A 23,734-nucleotide genomic window follows, 5' to 3' on the forward strand; every position below is an offset into this window, starting at 1 on the left:
ATTATTTTAATTATTTTGATTATTAACCACTACTTTGTAAAGATTTATGCACTTGTTTCCACTTATTTCATTTTTCTGAATTATTATGCTTGTAAAGATATATTTATTTTTCTTTAATATATCTTTCCTTTCTATTAAAGATATAAGATAGTATTTTATGTGAAAATAAGCAAACGTGTACCTACTTCGTAAGAGCCTGTGTTACATTTCTCGAGTCTTGTTAATCAAGTAGGTCAATGCTTTTTATACAATTATGAATAAAATCTAGACTTTAAACCTAAGTCGTAAGATGAGGATAAGTATAATGAACTTTTTATGAATCAATTTTATGGCATCAACAATCGACGATCTCTTCTCGGCGAAAGGCACTTCTTCGCGTGAGTATCGCGAATTCACGATTGATCGCGCTCTCGGAATCGTGTCGGTTCAACAGGAAATAACGCGAGAACACGGCGAGGTGTTATTTAATCAACGACGAAAATGAGTTTCGACGTTTCCTGGTGGAAGTATGTCTTCGCTTCCTCTTTCGAGTCGCTTTAACTTGCCTGATCCAACTTGTCTTCCACAAAGGAAATCTTATACTCCGCGTGAATTTCCCGTATGCGGACAGCGCGATGCGTTTTCAATCTGCGCCGCACTTGTGCGTAAATGAACATGCACGCACGGGAAATCCCCACGGAACTCTCCGATTTACTCTCCTACTCCGGGCGGCCGCCGCAAGGAGAAGGCTTCGCTCTTAATCGTCTGACTTTCTACGGCGCGTTTGCGTAACATCTCTTGCTTCGTACGCCGATCATAAAATTACGCGGGAGACGTAATCGGAGTCGGAGTTGCTTCGTGGATGGAAAGAGGAAAAAACCCTCCCGTCGCAAGCGGATATTAAGATACCCCTGCTCTAACAAGGGTCGCGATCGTTACGAGTTTTAATCGCGGAGGATATTGCTACGGACAAGACATCGAATCGTAGTGAATCCGATTTTTCACACAAATGAATAACAGAACAGACGGAAAGCACGTAATTCCTAGATCAGTCCAGGATAAACGGATTAAATTGTAGCGGTAGATTGTTCGAACAATTAAAGAGAAAGTTTCTTCGATAAAAATAGTGATTTTCAATAGCCCCAACTCAATAGATTGAAAATAAGCGGATAAGTCTCACGGAAGTAGATAGATCGACAGTGAAATCATATTGTTCGGTTAACTTCAAACGTGAATCCTACTTTAATGAAATTTTCACTTGAAGTTTCGATTAATTAACTCTATATTAAAATATGGAGTTGTGATATTAAAGTATAGAGAACAGATAATGATCTTCGTTAAGAAAAATCGGCTCCAAAATTGATAAAAAAATCTTGTTAGTCTCAATTGTGGTACACCCAATCTTGATCGCAATAAGTGCGAATTGGCAATTGTTACAGTTTTCAAAATTATTAATTTAATATTTTTTATTGACATTTTACATTGCATCGAATGTATACATTCACGATTGTTTTCAATTTTAGATAAAGTACTATTTTACGCAATTTTATGGCGATATATCACAAATTGTTATATGCTTTCTGTTTATTTTGTTTCTATATGGAAAAGTCGATTTGTAGGCAATCAACGTCGTAATACAATACCCTCAATTCTTGCTCCTGGCAGAACCGATGGCCGCTCGCTATTTTTGGCTAGATTGTTCGCGAGGCATTTCAACACGGCACGTATCCGATACACGACCTTTAGTTTGTCTAAAGTTCAAGCTGTCAATGCGAAGTCGTGCGGTGCTGTTCTGTTAAGGAGAAATGTTGATTCAGCGCAATGCAACAAAACTATTAAGTATTAAAAGAATCCATAACAAAAACTTCCGTTGTCAACAGTTTGTTATTCTATGAATCCATTATACCTACCTGCATTTATTTATTAATACATATTGATGTATAATATATGAATGTTGAAAGAATAATTTTGTAACTCATGATACATATTTTTATTATATGCACGTCAGATTTATGACATATAAAAGTTACGATGTTATTTTTGCTATCGCGAAATACATGGAAATACATGGTACAGTTTAAATATTAAAAGTTGGAAGAAATATCTTAAAATATTTATCAACAGCTCTTACATTTTCACATATCCACAGTGATAAATCATTTGTTCATCTAATCTAAGTTCATCTAATCTATTTTAATCTTTCTTGATCGGAAGCCTCTATCACAGTACTCCGTTAAATTTATTATCTTCGGCAAACAAAATGCGTAAACGTGTAATTTACAGAACGTAAGTAGTGCCAAAAATAATTAAACTGACGTGGTACTAATCCAGATTTATAATTGCAATTAAGTTCAGATCTCCTCGTCGTAAGAAGCAGAAACGCTTAGTAGGTACTATATAGCGCAATTATCATTAATTGCGATCTCCAATCACGGATTCGCTTATTTTAGAACTGCAGTACGATGACTCGAATCATGTGAGTGGATCTAGCGCCATTCATTTGTTTAGTATTACTTTTCAAGATTTAGTGGCGAAAAGAAAATGATCGATATTGTGGAGTGAATATTTCTTTTAAATGTTTTTTAATATTATACTTTTTTAATATTAGCTGTGTGATAAAAAACTGTATCATTGTTAAACTTATTATTTAAATTTGTTATATGAAAAATATAAAACCTACATTTCTTGATTGCAATATTGATTATTTTGTTAAAAGATTTGTGATTTTTAAATATTTATTGCTTTTTAACGACATGCTTTAGTGATATGTTATTTAAGAATCTGGAGATTTGTCTTTAATTAAAAATAAAATTGAATTAATGTTTATTTTAGATCATGTGTTATAATAGAATGTTTTTGTTGAAGAGATATCTTCATATCTTTTCAATGCTTTTTTATTAATATAATCGAAGACAAATATTAGCTTAATTTTAATTGTAATTGGAGATCGCATTTTAAAACAAGTATATTTTAATTTATATATAAAATTCACTTATTTGTTTTACATTAAGAGGACTGAAAGACGTTGCAGTATTTTGAGTAAGAAATTTAATATACATGAGAATTTTATATAAAAGGCAAGCGAGATGGATTTATGTTTGCGTAGAGTTACATTAATATTTTTCTTCTCAGTAAATGATGATACATTCTTCTTTCAATATTATTAAAAGCTTTGGGTTTATGCTTATCTTAATCTAAATAACTTTAATTTAGCAATTATAATACTTGAATATAAATTTTCTATATTTAGAGTAACGCGACAATAAATTTTACTCTATTAGAACAAGTAAATAGCCTACTTTAGGTACGTGTTTTCTATTCTTGTACGAATTTGTGGATAGTTGCAGTAAGAAATATATTTTCACTCGAATGCAATTTATTTCACGAACGTCTCGACGACAACACAACAACATGGTTTACGATGTACTTTCACGTTCCATGTGACCTACCATAGATTCAGAACCCGACCGCAAACTCATTAGTATCCGTCACGGGGTGGACGTTGCTCTATCTACGTCCGGCGAATCTCCATAATTTTCTGCACGCCTCCTTGCCTTTTGCCACGAGAAAAACTTCGATCGCTCGTCATAAGAAAAAGAAAGGGACGTCCGGTGTTTATCGTCAGCCTATACGATTTCTCGAGTGGATTGATGCCCTTAATTTTCTGCGTTACCTGATGACGCTCGCCAGGTTAGCCAAACGGACGTGTACAATAGTGCAATTATTACATAGTTATAGAGATTGCAATATCTCGTTATTTTTAAGGTATTATCTTCAATTACGTAGTTTGCGATTTCAATATACTTCACGTAGTTACAATGCAATACGTGTATCGAGTTTCATGCTTGTTAACACGTGTTAACGGCCGAATTGGTAAAAAGCGAGTTAACGCTCTGCCAGTCGCGTTTTAAATCGTTTGTATGCTCCTTAAATATCACACTCCGAGCGGAGAGAAGCTGGAGCTCGTAAGAAGTTCTGACGACCTGCTCTCGGGGCCTGAAGCCGACCAAGGCGGTCTACCTTGAACGGGATTCCTGGTCGTTCGTAAATTTCACTAACAAAGAGTCACGAGACTCGTGAGGATAATAGCCGGATATACACGTATTTTCTCTCGCTAACGTGGATAATACCGCATACACGCTACTTATTAGTTTTGCAAATTCTGATAGTTTTTCATAGAGAGAAATAAATACGGCATATAATATTGTTTCCTGTCTATATTTCTTATTCTGTTTTCTTGTACTTGTATGTGTGTACTTTCTCCAGTATCGATATTATGACAGCTTTCGAAACGGATTCGATATCATTATTAGCGTTATTATTCTGCGAATTGCACGATAAATACTATATATGATACAGGACTTTTCCTTTTAAGATTAATAGCATAATTCTTTTGCAATTTATTGTTTTCCTGTGTTACTAGGTTCTCATAGAAAGACAAATCTAAATTTAATCTAAATCATTTTATCCGAAATGAGAACTAATTTTAGTTTAAACTAACGAGAGGAAATTAAAAAAATAAACTTATTTTTATTGATTTTTAAATAACTATTAAATGAATGTTAATTATTAAACAATTTTAAAACTATATGTATATATATTCACTTGAAAATTAATAAAAGATGAAGAAAACTTTATATTATATATATACATTTCTAAAATTTCCGTGTTAGAGTTTAAACTGAAATTAGTCCACATTTAGATTAAATTTATATGTTTATCTTTCGTATTTTGCGAAACTAGTAACGCAGGGAAACAATAAATTGCAAAAGAACTTGTCATTATATATAATCTGTTTTATTATTTAATACATATTGTTTTATATTTTATCTATTTAAGTACATTTATTCTAGAGAATTTTACATCCTTAATTTTGAATGCCACTTTGATAAATTTTCATCATTTTTCAAAAAAGTATTTATATCTAACAATTCTAATATTGGTAATATTTTATTGTGTAGTTACATTAATGGATACATATTTTTGCTTTAAAACGTCATTCTTTACAATATTTATCGATTTATTGTGTTTTCCAAGAGTTTCGTATGAGATATGTAACCCTGAACTATATTTCGGTCAAGCATTTCGGGTTAGCATGAACAATGCGGTCTTGTGCAATTTGAGATTGGATCACGCTCCGAAACTTGCTAATTAGTGTTTGTCTTACGACATACATCAACCGATTGTTCTTAACTGAGTTCGTAGAGTCTCACGCGAAAATACTTTTGACAGGATATGAAATTATATTTTATGACGGAGCGAACATATTTCTTTTTTAAATTCTAATAAATTCGTTTTTTAATTTATAAAATTTACAAAATATTTAATTAATAATATTGTAATATATTTCTCATGTTCCTTTTATTTAAAATTATTAGGTACATACTTTTTAATGTTTTTATATTTATTTATACAATATAACAAAATACTTCTACGACGTTATTATCTAGCTATAATATGTTTTAATTAAATGTGCGCTTTTTATCTTTTTGAAAAAGTAATTTTCAACAATTATATTACAACATTTAAATCGAAGAAATATCCGTTGCAAGAAAGTGCGATAATTTTGATGCATTCTGTATACTATCGCTTAAGGTAAACGTCCCAGTATCCGAACATAGGTACATGTCTATATAGTCACTGGGATCGGACAGTTACACAAAACTTTATTTATTTATATTAATATTAATCTCAAATGCTTTTTTTATTTTAAAGATCAATTTGAATTAGTTGTCTTTTGTCATTAAACGTCTATTTATATTATTTTCCGTCAGCATATTAATTTTCCAATTGTAGTCGGATACTGGGACAATTACGTCTCAGTGTTCGACTGGCTTGTCCGGCTACTGGTACATTGACGCATTCTATTATTTATTTAAATAATGTAATTAATAATTGTTATAAGTGGGTTCAAATAATTTTTCCTTGCTTAAGGGAGTCTTGAGTTTTCAAATGAATACAAATATTTATATTAAAAACCTTTTTGATATTATAAATTATATTATTTATGAGAACCTAACGCTTAAACGTCCGGCTACTGGAACATTTACCTTACATCGCGCCTCTGGTCATTTACTCGCATGCACTTTTTACGTGCAGACCGACACGAGAAAGAAAATCTGTTCGAGAGAACAGCATATATAGATAGTAATACGGAGAACAGAGTGATCGGCACTTCAATTTGTTTGAAACGCTAAGATGGACGTTCGTCTATATATTGCTGAGTGAGTGATTTTCAGTGAGTCACTGTAGAAATCCTTTTACGAATATTTGCATTATCCTGCTGCCGATGAATCATTGTCAAAATTTATCGCGTTATCTGTTTTCGTTTTAGCAAAATTGTTTATTAAATCATATTTTTTTCATCTATTTTTTATTTTGCTTTATTTTTAATCTCGCGCGTATTATTCCGATTTATTTAAATATAATGTTGCTACAACATATCAATTTCATTGATATTAAATAATTATACGACTGAAGAAATTTAATCGCATTATAATGAATCATATTTTTGTGGGATTCCTTTTGAAAAAACGAATGATATTAACGATTTGATAATAACAATTCGAAAATTTATAACAGACAGTATTGCATGGCGAATTATAAGCATAATTCTTGTTTATCGATTTTGTATTCTCTTATGGAGAGAATCCAGGATTTCGTAATAGAAACGGTAAGACAGGGAAGGTTGAACAAGTGACTCAATGTTTGCGACTTGATACCGTTCGTTATTGTGTCTTTTATGTCGAGTAAGGGCAGGATAATAATGATGATTGTGGTAATTATGCATTGCAATATCTCCTTCTATTTTAATCCACTGTAGTCAAATTTATCTTAAATTGCGATACCGCAATTACGTATTTAAGTATAAAGTGATAAAAATATAACTCGAATAATACCTCTTAAAAAAGTTGTCCAGCAGGGAATAAAATATTTTCAATTTTCTGATTAAAAAGTACGTTATCTGTTAAATTATTTCTGTATTTTGGATGAAATACTTGACCATTTGTTTATATTTATTGATTAATAACAATTATAATTTATTTTCTTGTTATTGAAATTTTTACGTATCTTTACTTTCTATGGCTTTTTTATCCAATGTTGAGAAAATTATTATATAATATTATATTATTGTATGACGTTGTGTAATATCATTGAATGAAGTTATATATTCACAGAAAACAATGTGATACAAATTTATATCAGTCTTTCTAGTTCTAAGAATTAGAAAATGAAGAATAAGTTGAACTGAGATTAAAATTAATTTACATTGGTAGAAACGGGCAATAGCCATATATGATCTATTGCGCTCGTAATAGATTTACATTTTTACAGTTTAAAAAGAATTTTTTTTTAGTTAGATGCCACCTGCAATGCGTTTTTCGCATGATATCTCTTTTTCTCTTAACGAGAAAGAATTCTGAAAGATGACGGCTCGTGAGACCCCGAATCTCGAGGTCCATCGATCGTCGTACGCGGATGCCTGTTTCGAGAAGCTCTTGAATAATTCATGCACGACTATGCGTCCTCGTCGTCGGTCAGTCTGGCGCGACTGTAATCCCCCTTCCTTCTGTAAGCACAATGTCTCGTCTGAGGCTTCAAGTAAAAAAAGGCGCGCAATAATCGAGATGTTGTACATTACCTTTTTGCACTTCTCACGTTGCTATTTTCCAAGCAAGGTATAGAGAAGAAACTGATAAAGGTTGTAGGCAAAATTGACTTAAGCTATTATGAAACGACTCAATCTTTTATTTTTATTAAATCAAGTTTTTTTTCATGCACACGTAAATTGAAATGATGTGTGAAGAACAACGACAGGAGATTTTGCAACATGTAACTACTTATATACAATATGTATCACTAAAGACAGTAAAGACATTACAGATTGTTATATTTAAAATTTAACAAAGTATGAAGTTTTATTTTCTAATATCCGTTTGGTGTCGAATATAACATCATATGACGAAATTAGTTTTTTTTCTAATAGAGTAGCTTCCAAAATCTAAAGGTCACCTTTATTTCTTTGATTGAATTGTATAATTTTTTATATAATATAATTCCTTTGGCTATCTCTATATAAAAATATTTAAGTAAAATATTCATCAAAAAATTAATCGTTTACAAAATACGAGGTGTGATCAAAAAGTAAGGTGACTTTTCATTTTTATAAAAAAATATTCATTTATTCATCCAAAATTATGTTATCCCCTTCAAAATAATCCCCCTCTGATACAATGCACTTGTGCCAGCGCTTTTTCCAGTCGTCAAAACACTTCTGAAATGCACTTTTGGGTATTGCCTTGAGCTCCTCCAGCGATGCAGCCTTAATCTCCTCAATCGTCGCAAATCTTCGTCCTTTCATGGGCCTTTTCAATTTTGGGAAGAGGAAAAAGTCACAGGGGGCCAAGTCTGGTGAATACGGTGGCTGAGGCATGATGATAGTATTGTTTTTGGCCAAAAAACTACTCACTAGTAACGACGTGTGCGCAGGTGCATTTCGCTGACACACGTGTCATACCCAAAACATCCGTTAAAATTGATTGGCATGAGCCAAACGATATGTTAAGATCATCAACTATTTCTCTAATCGTGATTCGACGATTTTTCAACACAATTTCTTTCACTTCCTGAACATTTTCGTCGGTTTTTGACGTGCTGGGGCGTCCAGAGCGAGGTTCATCGTTAACATTTTCTCGGCCCTCTTGGAATAACTTATACCATTTATAAACATTTTTTTTGCTCAAAGTTGACTCACCGTACGCCACTGTCAACATTTCAAGAGTTTTTGAACACTTAATACCATTTTTTACACAAAAATTAATACAAACTCTCTGCTCCATTATTTTCAAAAGCAAAAAATCGCCGAGCACGCAAACACGAGTCTAACCTATACATTTTATATTGATATGAAATTTAAAATATTTTGTATAAACTATATTAATTTTTTGAACATTTATTTTTTTAATACTTTTGTGCATAGAAAAATGAAATAAATCGATTGATGTAAAGAAAAAGATATAGTTGTATACTGCAAATTACATAATTTTTTGGAAAGCAACTACACACTGTTAAATCTATAGTGTCAAATTTAACCTAACGTGAGTCGCCACTGCTACTACTAAATATATTATTATTTTTTATTAAAACGATAGTTAAATTTGACTCTATATAGTATCAAATTGACACTGTATAGTGTCAAATATAACCATTGTTTTAGTATAAAATAACGATATGATTGAGTAGGAGCAGTGGCGACTCACGTTAAGTTAAATTTGACACTATAGATTTAACAGTGTATCTAGCTATAGTTAAAATTAACTATAGATATTATTAATTTAAAATTTTACGCTTTTGCGTTTTAATAATATCTTTCCATGGACGTTAGCGCAGAGTATTTTTAGTGACGGTAATAGATAAAAATCGACGCAGCTACCCTTTGAACTTTCCGCTACTTTTCCCCGTTAAGGAGACTTTAATTGCGCGCTCATAAGCGGCATTACGCACTGTTACTCTAACCACGATGAGGTAACAGCGTGCAATGAAGCACTGTATATTTACTAAGCAGAACAAACCTCCATTATTCTATGTTAAAACCATTTATTTTGGACAATAACTTACACTGTGATTAAACACGAAAAACATTGAATTATTTTTTCATGTATACATATGTGCATTTTTAATATAGGTATCGACTATTTTATATGTGCACGGAGAGAATTTTTTCTTAGAATTTATCCTGAAAATATGACAATCGTGGGACATTGTATTTCGAAGAATTTTAATGTAAATTTCTCATTCGTTAATAAAACTACAATGAAGTATAAAATAAGTTTGATCAATTTTACTGAAGTGCATGGTAAAAATCTGTAAAATATTGTATTGTACCACAACTACCATATTTTCAGAGTAAATTTTAAAAGAAAATTCCGTGTGTATAATTAAAAACTGTATTTAAACTCGTGTGGATTTACATGAAAGAAAGACATGATAGATTAAATGGTTGACTGCATCGTAAATATCAAGCAAAAAATAGCATCAAGGAAAGACCGGAAAGTACAAAGGGGGAAGGGCTTCCATCTCAAGGGCGGAGAAATAAAAATGTCGGAGAACAGAATTACACTTTTCTTTCACATCTCCTCTCATTGTGTTTTCGTGTCATTTACATAATTGCCCTTGAGAGATTTATCCCCTTCCCCTGCACTTTTTCGGTTTTTTTCTCGTTGCTATTTTTCGCTCGGTGTTTATCTTGTATCATAGGCATAGGTATGATGTATACATATATCGATAAGCGTTCGATTTTCATTGATAAGCACCTTCTCTAGTGTTATTTACTCAGTAAATAGAAGAAGTGAAACACAAATAAATAACATATCTGAAAGCACAGATTACTTTATTAGTTTCTTTAGTTTATTCATTCTTATTTCTTGTATTTTTTGAACTTGATAAATATCTATATTACAAATTATACTTAACAAAGTTAAGATATATTTAATGTATGTACTAATGAATAATATAACTGAATAATATAATATACTAATGAATAATATATGTACATATAAAAGATATATGTGAAAATAGATTTACTAGCCTGTGTTAGAGTGTTAGATTTCATTTGACGCGAAAGACAAATTTATTTTCTCGATTCCCTGAAGATCTTATACTTTCGCTAGCGATTACGTGCCTTTCCAATCTTTCAGATAGACTCTCTTTTTTCAATAGAACCGAGAATACGAACAAGAGATAAAATGAGTTCGTTAGACTCATTTGTCATCCTTCCTTAGTCTCTTGATGAGAACGTAAAGTGATATGACATGTATCGCAGAGATTTTCACATCGCGTGTCTTAACGCAATATTATGCACGCACTATTAGTTTCATGCAAAGGATATGGATACTATAGTATGAAAAGTTTCAAAAGGTATGAAGAGAGAGAGAGAGAGAGAGAGAGAGAGAGAGAGAGAGAGAGAGAGAGATATGGTGAGTAAAACAATTTCTGCGTATTGGAAAAACACTTAATTTTCACTCTTTTGGAATGATATTTCACTTTTTTTTTGGAGTGAGATTCACTTTAAAGAATTTAGAGAGCAATTAATTTTGTTTTGTGTTTGTAGTTATATAATTGTACAATAGTTCTGTAATTATTGCATAGTACGGCAATTTTATATCCATTGGCATTAATTTATAAGATATGATGATGTCATCTTTGATATTGCAGAAGATTGCGGAAATCTATCATTCACAATCAAATTCTGTAAAACTAAATCTTTAACTTATCTTGCTTTTTATAGGATGAATTTTCTTCATATTGCTACATATTATTTAAATTCTTTCGTGATTCTTATTATTAATATTTTCTATAGATTTTTACATCTATGATATCCGATATATATTTTTAAAAGAAACAGTGGAATTGAAGCTATTTCTATTTTAAGATACATCAGCGTCGATTGCAAACAATTTTATTGAAAAATAGTTCTGACGTAGTCATAGAACAAATATTTCTGAGTATAAACTGTGTAAATTTATTTAATCGAAAATCAATGATTACTTCTATCGGGAACTACTGAATAGTCTTTGTTTATCAAGCGAGACAGATGAATTCCAGACTGTCTCCTCTCCCTGTGCAAGATTTCTCTGTGAACGTATTATAGTGTTTATACGGTGTTCATTCGCGTTTTGCATGGATGAACTGGCAAATCGGAGCAAAACATATATACGACAATCGCAACGAAGGTCGATGCACTGATGATGTCAGCTGACATGTGTATGAATAACGTGACATCTCGGCATGCGTGGCGTTTATCACAAATGCACTATGCTGCTCTATGATCCGTATAAACGTTCTATCCGGTTGTTTATAGAATCCGTAAATATCTGTGTATTCATTCGATGTATTTTGAAATATAATTATAGAATTCAGTATCTAAATCTCTCGAATTCCTCCTTTTAAAATTTTTTTTATTCAATAACTCTTTTACATGCATGATTTAATTTTTAAAAAGTTTTAATAAAACTTATCGAAATCTTGTAGATTAATAATTAATTTATGCATAATATAGATAATATATGTATATAATAATAAATAATGAAAATTTAAATCATTGATTGTATCTATTTAATACTTACATGAATATTCATAACACGGCTTTCGAAAAGCTTTAGCAGCTTATTCTTTCACGCCGCGCTAAAAAATCTGATAGTTTGGCCATTCCGAAAAGAGTTATTGTGGGGGACAGAGAAAGAATTTCTCCCTGGTTTTACGTCGTTGATATGCATGACATAAGAGTTCGATGCACTATGAATATTGATGTTATTCCTCGCATAGTTCGTCGCGCATTAGTAAGTCTTTTGCATTTGCTCGCAAATTATACGCAAAATGTTCGCGTGAAGATGACTAATGACTATTATCATGCACCCGATATATACTCGGTTGTAAATGAAAACATTAATAACATCGAAATGCACCGCGAAGTCATTTTACTATCTTACAATCTTAGATACAACACGACCTAGTTTCACCTACCCTACGGGTATGTAACCGCAATTTCAATCATACGAGACCGGACTGGTTGACACAGATGATTAATGCGTCGCATGCGCTCCCCTTGACAGTGAAAAAATTGAGAAACGATTCGTGTAACGAGATCTCGAAGGAACTATCTACTGGTGTATAGGATGGTGCGCGATGAGTCATTGTTCGCAATAGGATAGTTAGAGTCATACTTAAGTAGAGAAAAAGAATCTATATTTTAAAGATAGGGTGTAAAAGTATTTATATTCTAATGATCATTTATGAAAAAAATATAGATTCGCAATAGATCGTCTTTTAAAAATATCTATTTGTTCTAATTATTATAGCGAAAGTATCAGATATAATCGATTATTGCTTAAATATATAATTAATGGTTCTAATTTTCATTGTTTATTGTAAATCACAGTTGTTTTTAATTATACTCGTTATTTTATAAACGAACATATGAATTCTATTATAAACGGGACATAAAATATTTGAAACGTTTCGAGTTTCTGTCTAAAATCAATTATCATTATGCAGTCGTCAAGTACCTAACAATTAATTGAATATATATGTATCTAGGTTACTTTTTGTTGTATATAATGTATTTATTATATAAAGAAGCAGCAATAGTAATTGATGCAGTATGTCAATGGTGACAGATGTTTATTGTAAGAAAATAAGAGCATTGTAGTCAACTTTTTGAGATGTTATATTTTTATGACACTATTCCTTGTGTAGAATTTTTTATATTTTTATATTCGTCTGTATTTTTAAAAGGTCGATTGAAAATATTAATCTGCTATTAGTTGCTTGATGACTGTGTACAATCAATCAATTTTCGACAGAGGTAGAAATATTTAACACTTATCGATTGAATATCATAGCTGGTAGATGTCTTTTACTATTTGATTCGAATAAAAGTAGAATGTTAGAAATTCCAGTGAACTTTGCTATTGATCGCTGGAAATCTGATGAATGAATAAACCGTTGTTGTAATAATGGAAATAAGAAACGCGTCACTGTTTACGAATCTCGCGATTAGAATGCATTCGCTGTCTTTTGATCTGTTTGTGCGACTGACTATCATGCCCTTAGGTGCTGTGCAATTGACTCTCTCGTTACAGACAATTGCTATAATACTACATGCATCGTGTAACACGCAATACATTTCTGTAAATACATTCGATGGCATAATGTAATAATTCCGAGGTGAGATTGCTACTTGATTAAAGACTACTTTGCGCCGTTAAATCCAGTTTATATATAGATGTTTTTTTGCTAATATCTTTTAATATAACGAGTGCGATAAAACTCGGAATAGAAGATCGAGACAGACGCGACGTTGATTGACGTTGATGCCGTCGCCTCCTAAATTACACAGTTTAAGAGACATTCATTGCTTTCATCTATAGCAAGTACCATATATCTTTCATATTTCGAACGATATGCATAGGCAATTCAATAATTAGAATTTATTCAATGAGATGTAATGTTTTTATACGTTTTTCATACAGTTTCGTGTAGATTCACAAAATTTGAGTTAAACTTAACACATGTACTTGTTTCAAACGTATACACTCAAATTTTTGTGTTAATTTAACACAAGAAAAATATATTAGAAAGTATCATAAAAATTAAGTAAATAAATTGACACAAAAATGTAACTTTGACACAATTTAGAAGTAAATTATGGAAGCATATTTCTTCAGTAAAATTTTTGTTAAAGAAAAATCTTGTAAGCTGGCTAAATAATTATTAAATGAAAGAACAAGTTTTTACTTACAACTCTTCTTTAATAACACTGTAAATAGGTATATTTGTAGGTACAATACACATACACATATATCTGAAATGTTCAGGCTAATGATTTCGTGAGGGTGAAACGCATGACGGCAAATCATCAAGGTCTTCTCGCGTTTTCTGTAATTATTCTGTAATTCATTCTAAAAACTCAAGGAAAAAATTGAAAACGTCGACTAACAGGCTGCTATAATCATTAATAAAATACGATGGCACGTTAATTAAAAGAATTAACGTGTTTTGTCATTGAAACGTCGTTATTAATTGAAAACACCGTGCTTGTGTGAAACAAGATTTTTTTTAAAAAAGGTTATGTTTCGTAGGATTTTAAAAAACGGTTACATGTATCACATGATTTTTTAAATAAAAGGAGATTATATCACTCTCTTACTTAAAAAACGATATTTATAAAAACGTAATTTTCGAGTTATTACCATGAATGAGTTAAGTGAATATTAGATATCCTATAATGAATCATTAAAAGTAAACTTAACTTCATAAAAAAATCGTTAAAATCGTCACAATCGAAAAAAGGGGGTTTAAAAAAAATCATCAAAATCGTCACAACTCAAACAGTGATTTTTTTAAGGGCTGTGAAACGAAAATGATAAAATGACATTTTATCGTGTCAAGAATATGTTCTTTTTAACGATATTATTTGATTAGTCCATAATTTTTAGTCAAGTTAAAAGATAGGTTTTCCCCTTTTCTCTAAAACTTAATTATTTTACTCACTTTTGAAGTGAAGGAACGATGTGTACATAAATTGCACATTGCGATATACGCAATGAAAATGTGTTATATGATGCCGGTTTGGTACAGTGAAACTCCTCTCTTCGTTGCTGTGTGTGCGGCGCCTTCTCTCGATCGACCGAGAAGCCGCTACGGGTACGCGAGGTCGGATGGTGGGGCGTCGGCCGGTAGGGCGTTCGGAGTAGAGGGGGGAGAGGAAGAGGAGGCTGCGCGCGCGGTGCGCCTGCTCCGGGCCTTCAGTTGCCTCTGGTTGCCTCCAGTTGCCTCGCGACTTTGCATCGATGAAAGTCGTCCGCGTGTCGGTACGGCGTGATACGCCTCTCGCTTTCGCTCGCGCGGATGCGTGACCTGTCGCGCATCGTGAACTCGGCGCGAAGTGGAACAGTGCTCGCGCGCCTCCCGGAGTCGTCGTTTCGTCTTTGTCGCGACGTGCGCCGGTCCAACCGATCGCGACGATGTCTCGGGAATACGCGACGTTCTGAAGCGCCGTCGAGGCGTCGAGCAATCGCGTTTTAATGCGTTTCTGCTGCCTGCGAGACGAGTGCCGCGGTGAAAAATTGATGGAGTCGAGCGGTTAGCCGTCGAGTGCGCGGAGTGTCCTGTGAACTGATTTCGATGGTCTTCGAAAATATCGAGATGAGGAACCCTGCGGGGTTCCTGCTCGAGGACGCCAGGCACGGATACATCCAATATATTAGGTATGTTTCTTTCGCCTGCAATGTGTCACGCCGCATATTTGCTAAGGGATATCGAATTGGTGTGACTTGGTACCAATCCTATAGTTAACGAAACGTTCGTTTAAAGCGGACGCGAAAAGAAATTTTGAGAAAAAGATAGAGGATCGGTTGAACACTAGTTATAAGACGTTCACGAAATCGAGGTTTATTTACGTCACGACAATGACTAATTTTGAAAGAGACATTGAGAGACATTCATCCGAGATTAGGTGAACTTTAGAGACCCTATAACAGAGTCTAGCCATGAGATGACAAACATCTTTTTGTCAACTTCAATAAGTATGAGTTAGAAGGAGATAGCATATATAAAAACAGACAGTACACGTAGCATTCTTTCTCATTTTATTTTGACAAAATTGCTCCCGACGAGACTCTGTTATAGGAAAGTCTCTAGGTGAACTAAATGGTCAATGTAGCTTGGCCCGAGTGATAAGAATATCACGTCGGGTATGCATGAATCGTTGTAAATCTATTCTACAATTGCGTAAGCATAAACTGAAAAAAATTTGCTAAATTTTAATAAATATTTGTTTTATTAGTATAACTAATCAAACATTTACTCATAGTAAATAAATATTTACTCTATTAAAAGGAATGATACTTAAATCAAATTAATATGATTTTTATAGCAAATAAATATATGTTTACATTCAGTAAATATTTAGTTGGTATTATACAAATAAATATTTATTAAAATTTAATAAATTTCTTTTTCATTTTAAATAACTAATTATAACTTTGTAAGTGGTTGTGGCTGTAAGAATTGACCAATTAGAGCCGAATATTTTCTTTATATTTCGCTGTGATTGATTAATTCTTAGTTCTTACAACTACAACTATTTACAACTGTACTTACGCAGTTATAGAATGAGTTTAACGTTCACGGTGCAGTTCATTATCAAATGCGTATTTTAAGTATTTACGAGTATACCGAATACGCTATGTAAATTGATCCCGCAGAAACGCTAAATATTTAACAATGCGCATCATGATTTACGTTACAATGTTCATTTCTTCGATACTCTCGCTCTTAACCACGTCACTGTTTATTTATGTACAACTGCTAATATTGTCATTGATACGTACAAGCAGTTGTGTAAATAGAAGTCTGCAATAAAGATGTTCAGAACTTTCATTGACGCTCGATTATTATTAATTAATCGTTTCTAATTAATTTTTAAATATATCTTGTTTTAGAAAATACTTCGCAATTTCTCTTAATCATGGTGTTTATGTGAAACGTTTTCAATTTTGTTTAAAGCAAACATTTGTTTTGACGTGAACTTTCTTCTGTAGAATTTTTTAAATAGAAAGTGATTAGAAATAGATATTATTTAACAAGTTTCATTATTGTATACAATTTTATCAGAAGAAATCTTAAGACAAATCATCTTTTTGTAGATTTTTTTTTTTATCAAAGAAGTAATACATTATTTTAATTTGAGGAGAAGATATCAATTTGATTTTACATAAAGAGACGAATGAATAATATACGTAACAAATTCAGATCAGCATGTTTAATGTAGCGATAAGAATATGGACTTCCTGTATACTATGTTATATATGTATACGTAACGCCGGATTGCATTGTAAAACGGAGCCGTAAATCAAGTGTCATTTTCAAAGTACAGTAAAACGGGTATCGAATGAACATTGTTCGCACGATAGGAGACTGCGTGAACGATCTAATCCGGAGGGACGATCGATAATACGCTTTAATCCTACCAGCGTAGCAAAGTCATTGCTCATTTTGCAGCATAAGCTTAAAAGATTATTGCGGATTATAACGGAAAATTTCTTCGGTTGCAAATCCATATCGCACACCAAAAGTAATCACATATATATTGGAGCAATGGATTTGAATAAATTATTTCGCAAGAATGTCGTCACTTTCAAATAAAATATTGATCTCTGTGAATTGATTTAGTTTTTAAAATGCAATTAAAATATCGATATGAGAAAAATATTTGATTACCTTGTCTATTTAGCATCGGCTTGAAGCAACATATAAATAATACATTAAGATATTAATTGCACGTAAATTGAAATCTTACAGCATAACATTTTAATCTTTTATGTAGATACTGTTAAAAAATTTCTAATTAAGCTACTTCCTGATGGAATTTTATTCGATTGCAACGTTTTTTTATACTATTACTTCATTTTAGTATGTACGAATGAGAAATCTTGCCGTGAATGATGTCAGACCCCGGCATAACTGTAGACCAAAAGGATCATTTACAACTTCTTTTTAACTATATTTTTCACCGTGAACTTTCTGGTTGACCGACAATTACTTGGCTAACCGTTAGGAAATAACGGTTTACAGAAAACAACAAACCTTGCTTTTTTTTTATCGATACACATAGTAGTGATATCTTCTGGAATATCGACAACGTTGCATTATGTAATTAACTGTTTGTTGCACGATGTGTCACACACAGGATGCATTTGATCCATTGCACTTGTTTATGACAACAGATATAGGAACAATTAAATTAGATCTCTCTACGAGAGATGTGAATTCAATTTGAGATATTTAACAATTGGTAATGTTTCTCTCTATTGATGATAATTTTTCTATATTTTTTAATATATCGATTCAATGATCACATAATACATGCTTCAAAGAATAAAAACAACAAAGCAACGATCCACTTCTGAATATATTGATGTCTGTTATTGGTCAAATAAGGCTCTTCGTTTATTTGTATTGTTTACATATTTATCTTAATCGATTCCCAAATAATTAAATTATTGTAAATCTTTATAGTTGTGAAATATTACCTATCATTAAAACAGAATAATTAAGAATATACTAGAGATTCTGTATAATATAGCTATTGTTTAATTAAATCTTCTCAAATAATGGCTTTTACAAGCAATAACTCGCAACTTTTCTCACGGTTGCTGATTTATTTTCGATTAGCTTGCGTTTCTTTCGTACGAAATATCTTTTTGCAAAAAGTGATTCTGCAATAAGGGTTAATTGAGAGATCAGAAATTACGCAGGAGAGATACTTCTCGTACCGTTAGCAATGGTCCAGTTTAAGATGGTTGGATACTTGGCAACGCAGCCTTCACCGGCATACGAACCGTGTATTCTTTGTTGTTTCTTTTTTCGAACGGCAAGGGTCCCTAACTGATCCTCCATCTACAACAGACTCCAGCTTATAATATGCCAACCTCGGTGAAGTATTCAGTCTGAGAAATTGCAATTGATTGATCGGTACAGCCAAAGAGAAATATTTTATATAAATTAATTGAACAGTCCGTATAAACGTATGAGTTAAATCGCAATGAGAGATTTATTTAATGTAATAAATAAATACAATTGATAGAAAGAGAGAGCAGTAAATATATGTATAATATATATAAAGTTTTAATATCTTTAGTATAATCGTAAATAATTTTGAATAATATTATATTTGAAAGATAAAAATGTTGTAATTAATAATTCGAATTTTGCAAATGGTTAATATTAAATTCTACTTACATTATATCTTGAGATGATTGATACATTTTGTAAAAAATATATTTATTTTATGAAATATATAAAAAATATTGATTTTTAATTTATAAAAAGTTTGCTCTTATTTCCCAAAAATATCAATTAAAAATTTACAAAAAATTCATAAGAACAGATTTGATCATATTTAATGTTAAAAAAGTTAATCGCATTGAGGCACAGAAGAATTTTCTATAAGCAGGCTATTAACACGTAAAAATTAGAAGTTCTACGAAAACATATGTATCCAAATACCAACGTTCTGGGTGTTAGTGGATACCATGTGTTTTCTGAAAGCAGCGCTCCTTTGTCAGCATCAGCTGACTCGGAGCATCAGCTGCGCGCTTTTATACAAACGAGGTGTGAAAGGGAACCTTGATTATTTGTCAAGAGGGGTCACCATGGAAAAGAAAAGTTGAATACCTATAACTATAGCTCAGAAACATTCTTTATGTACTACGTGTGGTACGAGTATTGCAGCGTTTGAAAGTAAAGTTTATTTTATAAATAATAATTTTGTTGAAAAGAAAAATAATCGTGTAAAATATTTTGGATAAATATATCATTCATAACTTTAGTTTACCAATTGGTATTTCGGTATTATCGTATAAATCTTGTTTATATTAAATAACAAAGTATTTCAGTAAAAATTTTTGTTTTAACAAATCATTTTTTCGGTTATATGTACGTTATTAAGCGACAGATTTAAAATTGGACATATAAATATTCAATTGCATTTCTATAATATATCGTTCTAAAAATCTTTAGTTTGTATTAGAATTGAGGATAGAATTTTATTTATAATCTTATGTATTATGTAATATGAAAACATTTGAAATTCAGAATACATAAGTATTATATAGGTATGTATAAAGTAATTATTATAATATATTGTAACGTCAAAATATACGGCATGTACAATTAGAAATAAAATTCTATTTTGAAATCTGATGCAGATTATAGCCTAAAGTGAACTTAATAGGCTGATCGATAGGTTAATATAGAACAACGGCAGCTCATGTGCTAGTTTCATATTACTTCGCTAAACGGACGAGTCACGAGTATTGTTACATGATGTATCTCGAGATGAGTACAGACTATCGAGTTATTCTTATTCTAATCAGTAGCGGTGATTATAAATTTGCAATCGGACATGTGGTATCTCTATCAATAACCGTTAGAAAAAGGTAAGCTTTAGCTCCCGTATTGCCGCAGCTGTCCTCTGTAACATTCTATCTCGGCACTGCTCTAACGGGTCTCTCGTCGCTACGATATAAATCGTAGCGACGATTATTGCCGAGTAATCATCGGATCGAACAGTCGGTCTGTTATCTTCTTTTCCGCGCGGGGACGATACTCTCGTGCACGTCGCTGATCGTAAATCAATACTTGCGTAGCCGTTGCGAATATAAAGTCTTAGCCACGAGACTGTTCGTGGACACTCCAGGTTGATATTTATAGCCGAGGAAGCCCGCAACGTCCACGTGATCGTCTTGAGATCATTAACTTCTCATTATGTAATTTCTGAGCGAAACACCCATTAAGACCGTGGATTAAGTCCATTGATATGCGTAGCGCCTTGCTATGCGATGTGATTATGAAAAAGTTCGTGTATGCAGTCGGCCGGACAGACTTGCGCTAGTGGTTCTCCCTTAATAGCTGCAAAAAGTACTGAAAATGACGATTAATTTTCCTTGCATCGTCTACAGAGACGCATTCCAATAAAATTGCAAAAGTAATTTAACGCGACACATTTAAATAAGATTAATGCTTACTTACACTGAAAAAAAGATTGGCTGCTGCAGTAAATTAAATGGTAAAATATGGCATAGTATTTTTAATTGGCTGCAGCAGCCAATTTTTGGTTGCGTTAGCCTATCTGCAATGTCAGTATAAGATTTTGATAGACTAACACAACCAAAAATTGATGATATTTTATCATCTAATTTGCTGCAGCAGCAAATCTTTTTTTTCAGTGTATAATAGATTCTTTCAATCGTATAAACTTCAGGCGCATTAGCAATTATTCGTCTATAACGTTACTTGTCATAACTTTCTTAAATAATCATTTTCTTTGGATACGCTCTTTTGTATATATTGCAATTTTATTGAATGAAAGATTATAAGTATTTTTTGCCATTGAAATGCATATAAGTAATTCTTTAAACCTGGCAATTTTCTTTGCCGATCAAGGTAATAAAATTGAAGAATAATTGATGAATGATCATTATTGGAAGTAATCGTGATAATTCATTCCTTTATAAGTTAACAAACAGGGAGTATATGAAGTGGATTTCGCACACATATATAAAAGATAAATCAGAATTCATGAATTGCCAATAGGTAATAACGCACTCATTATGTAACATCAATAGAAGAATTTTACGTATTATTACAATGCATTTGTGTTACACTAATTACACAAAAATCGTTTGAAAACTTATAATCGTTATGGCGTATTTGAGCCTGAGGAAATTACAGTCATTAGATGAGATTAGATTCGATTGTCATTGATTGATGTAATCAATCGGTAATCAAATATGATGGTAACAGAAGATTTGTGAATGCTGAAAGTCATTTGGCAAGTTACTTACAATTCAATAGAATAGCAATACGTTTCTAAATTTAATATTACATTCTTAATCAAATCTTGCGAAACATTACTATCTTTAACTTTTGTTCATTATAATCTTGAATGTAGTTTTTCGTGCAAGAATGCGATATGATCATCGCACACACAAATCGATTATTAGTTTTAAATTAAAGTTTGCTTCGAAATTTTTAACCCATGATTTAAAAGTAGAAAAACTCGTTATGTCACAATATCCTATTATTTTGTGAGCGAATGCATTTTTTATTTGTATTAATATTAAACGATTGATTTTAGATAAAAGAGATAAAACAGAGAGAGTACAAAAAAAGGAGAGAGGTGAGATGAATTTAGTCGATTGCACAATAGTTAATTGCTTTTGAAAGCCTCACAGTAATTATCTTAAAGTGATTATTCATGTTAATCTTGCAGATATTAATCGCAGATTAGCATAATCCACTTTTGTTGTCCCTTGACTTCTTAAGATCGTTTATTGCTTTTTGCTTTCGAATTGCTCAACGAATTGAGTCAATCAAAACGCTCTGCCCACCCTGGCTTGAGGCTACTTTCCATCAATTTTCTGGACGGATACACACAATGACGTATCCGATTCGTTTATGTAGATACAACTCCTATCTGGATAGGTTTTGTCTCATAAAATCCGCTTTCATTGTCGTTATTTCAGCTCGTAAAGACTTTCGCTTTGATGCATAGCATTGGTGGAAATTTTCTTTCTCTAAAGTCCATTTTTACCAATGTAAATTAATTTTAATCTCAATTTAACTTACTCTTTATCTTTTTCTGATTCTAAAAATTGGAACAAGAAAAAGTAAGTTAAACCGAGATTAAAATTAATCTACATTAGTAGAAATGAATGAAAGAGCGACATGTGTTTCGTTTTGCTCATATCGGCAAGCTACTTTTCTTTAGCAAGTTAGCATTGTTTACGACAATATTATTAAAAATCTTTTTAAAAGCTTTTATTCTTCTAAGGCTCGGTTTCACCAATGTAAGATTAACTTTAATCTCTCTTCAATTTACTCTTTATCTTTTTCTAATTTTAAAAATTAAAAAAAGATCTAAACAGTAAGGTAAATCAAGATTAAAGTTAATCTTACATTGGTGGAACCGAGCCTAAAAGATTTATAGGACGTAATAATCGTTTTTCTCTTATAAGGATCTCGTTAAGGTCAATGACTTTTCGTAGCACGTTTCATTGTCGCGTTCGATTATCGTTTCCACAGAATTATACAGCAATGCGGTGTTGCTTAGAAACCGAGGCTCACAACACGGAAGTCGATATGTAGCTGGCCATTATAATTGACAAATAACAATGATTGCGTTCCTAATCTTTATGTGAGATAGTAGATCAAGGATGACGCGGATATAGATGAAATTAAGTTTATCATTAAATATTTGCGCACGTTTAATATATCTTATAAAGTGATAATCGACGCGTATCATGTTATAAAACAACTATCTATAAAGAAATCTATTTTGAATTAATATTTCTTTACTCTAAAAATAACTATAGACATGTTTTTTAATTACTTTAATTCGACAGATGATAGATATTTATTTTTTTTGTAACTATTGAAAGTTTTCGTGTAATTATATATAAAGATTCTTGCTCTAATTAGTATAAATTCGACCAACTTCAATTTTTTCTTTTACATCAGTTTTTTTTTATCGATTCTCCAGACTCTGAACGAATAATAAAAATGTGCTTTTTAATTAATTCTACATCGATTCTATTTGAGTAGAATTTTATTCGAAATTTATTTGCCAAAAGATTTAGCATTGGGAATTATAAGATCGCGATAAATAATAACTTCTGATATTTTTTTTTAA

General features: G+C 31.9%; 1 protein-coding gene across 3 annotated transcripts in view; it reads left to right on the forward strand.

The window, feature by feature from the left end:
• The window catches only part of ssh (Protein phosphatase Slingshot), a 143,239-nt gene that overhangs the window by 18,166 nt on the left and 101,339 nt on the right, over positions 1 to 23,734 (forward strand). The window contains exon 1 of one of the 3 annotated variants that reach the window (XM_018454700.1): positions 15,316 to 15,746. The exons of the other annotated variants lie outside the window; for them this stretch is intronic. Within the exon in view, the coding sequence (XP_018310202.1) occupies positions 15,664 to 15,746 (83 nt within the window). The 5' untranslated portion in view covers positions 15,316 to 15,663. Of the gene's footprint in view, positions 1 to 15,315; positions 15,747 to 23,734 lie in introns of those variants that run through there. 3 annotated transcript variants of the gene reach the window in all.

This window comes from Mycetomoellerius zeteki, unplaced genomic scaffold (genome assembly GCF_001594055.1).
Source record: "Mycetomoellerius zeteki isolate Tzet28-1 unplaced genomic scaffold, Tzet1.0 scaffold446, whole genome shotgun sequence".
Taxonomy (NCBI): domain Eukaryota; kingdom Metazoa; phylum Arthropoda; class Insecta; order Hymenoptera; family Formicidae; genus Mycetomoellerius; species Mycetomoellerius zeteki.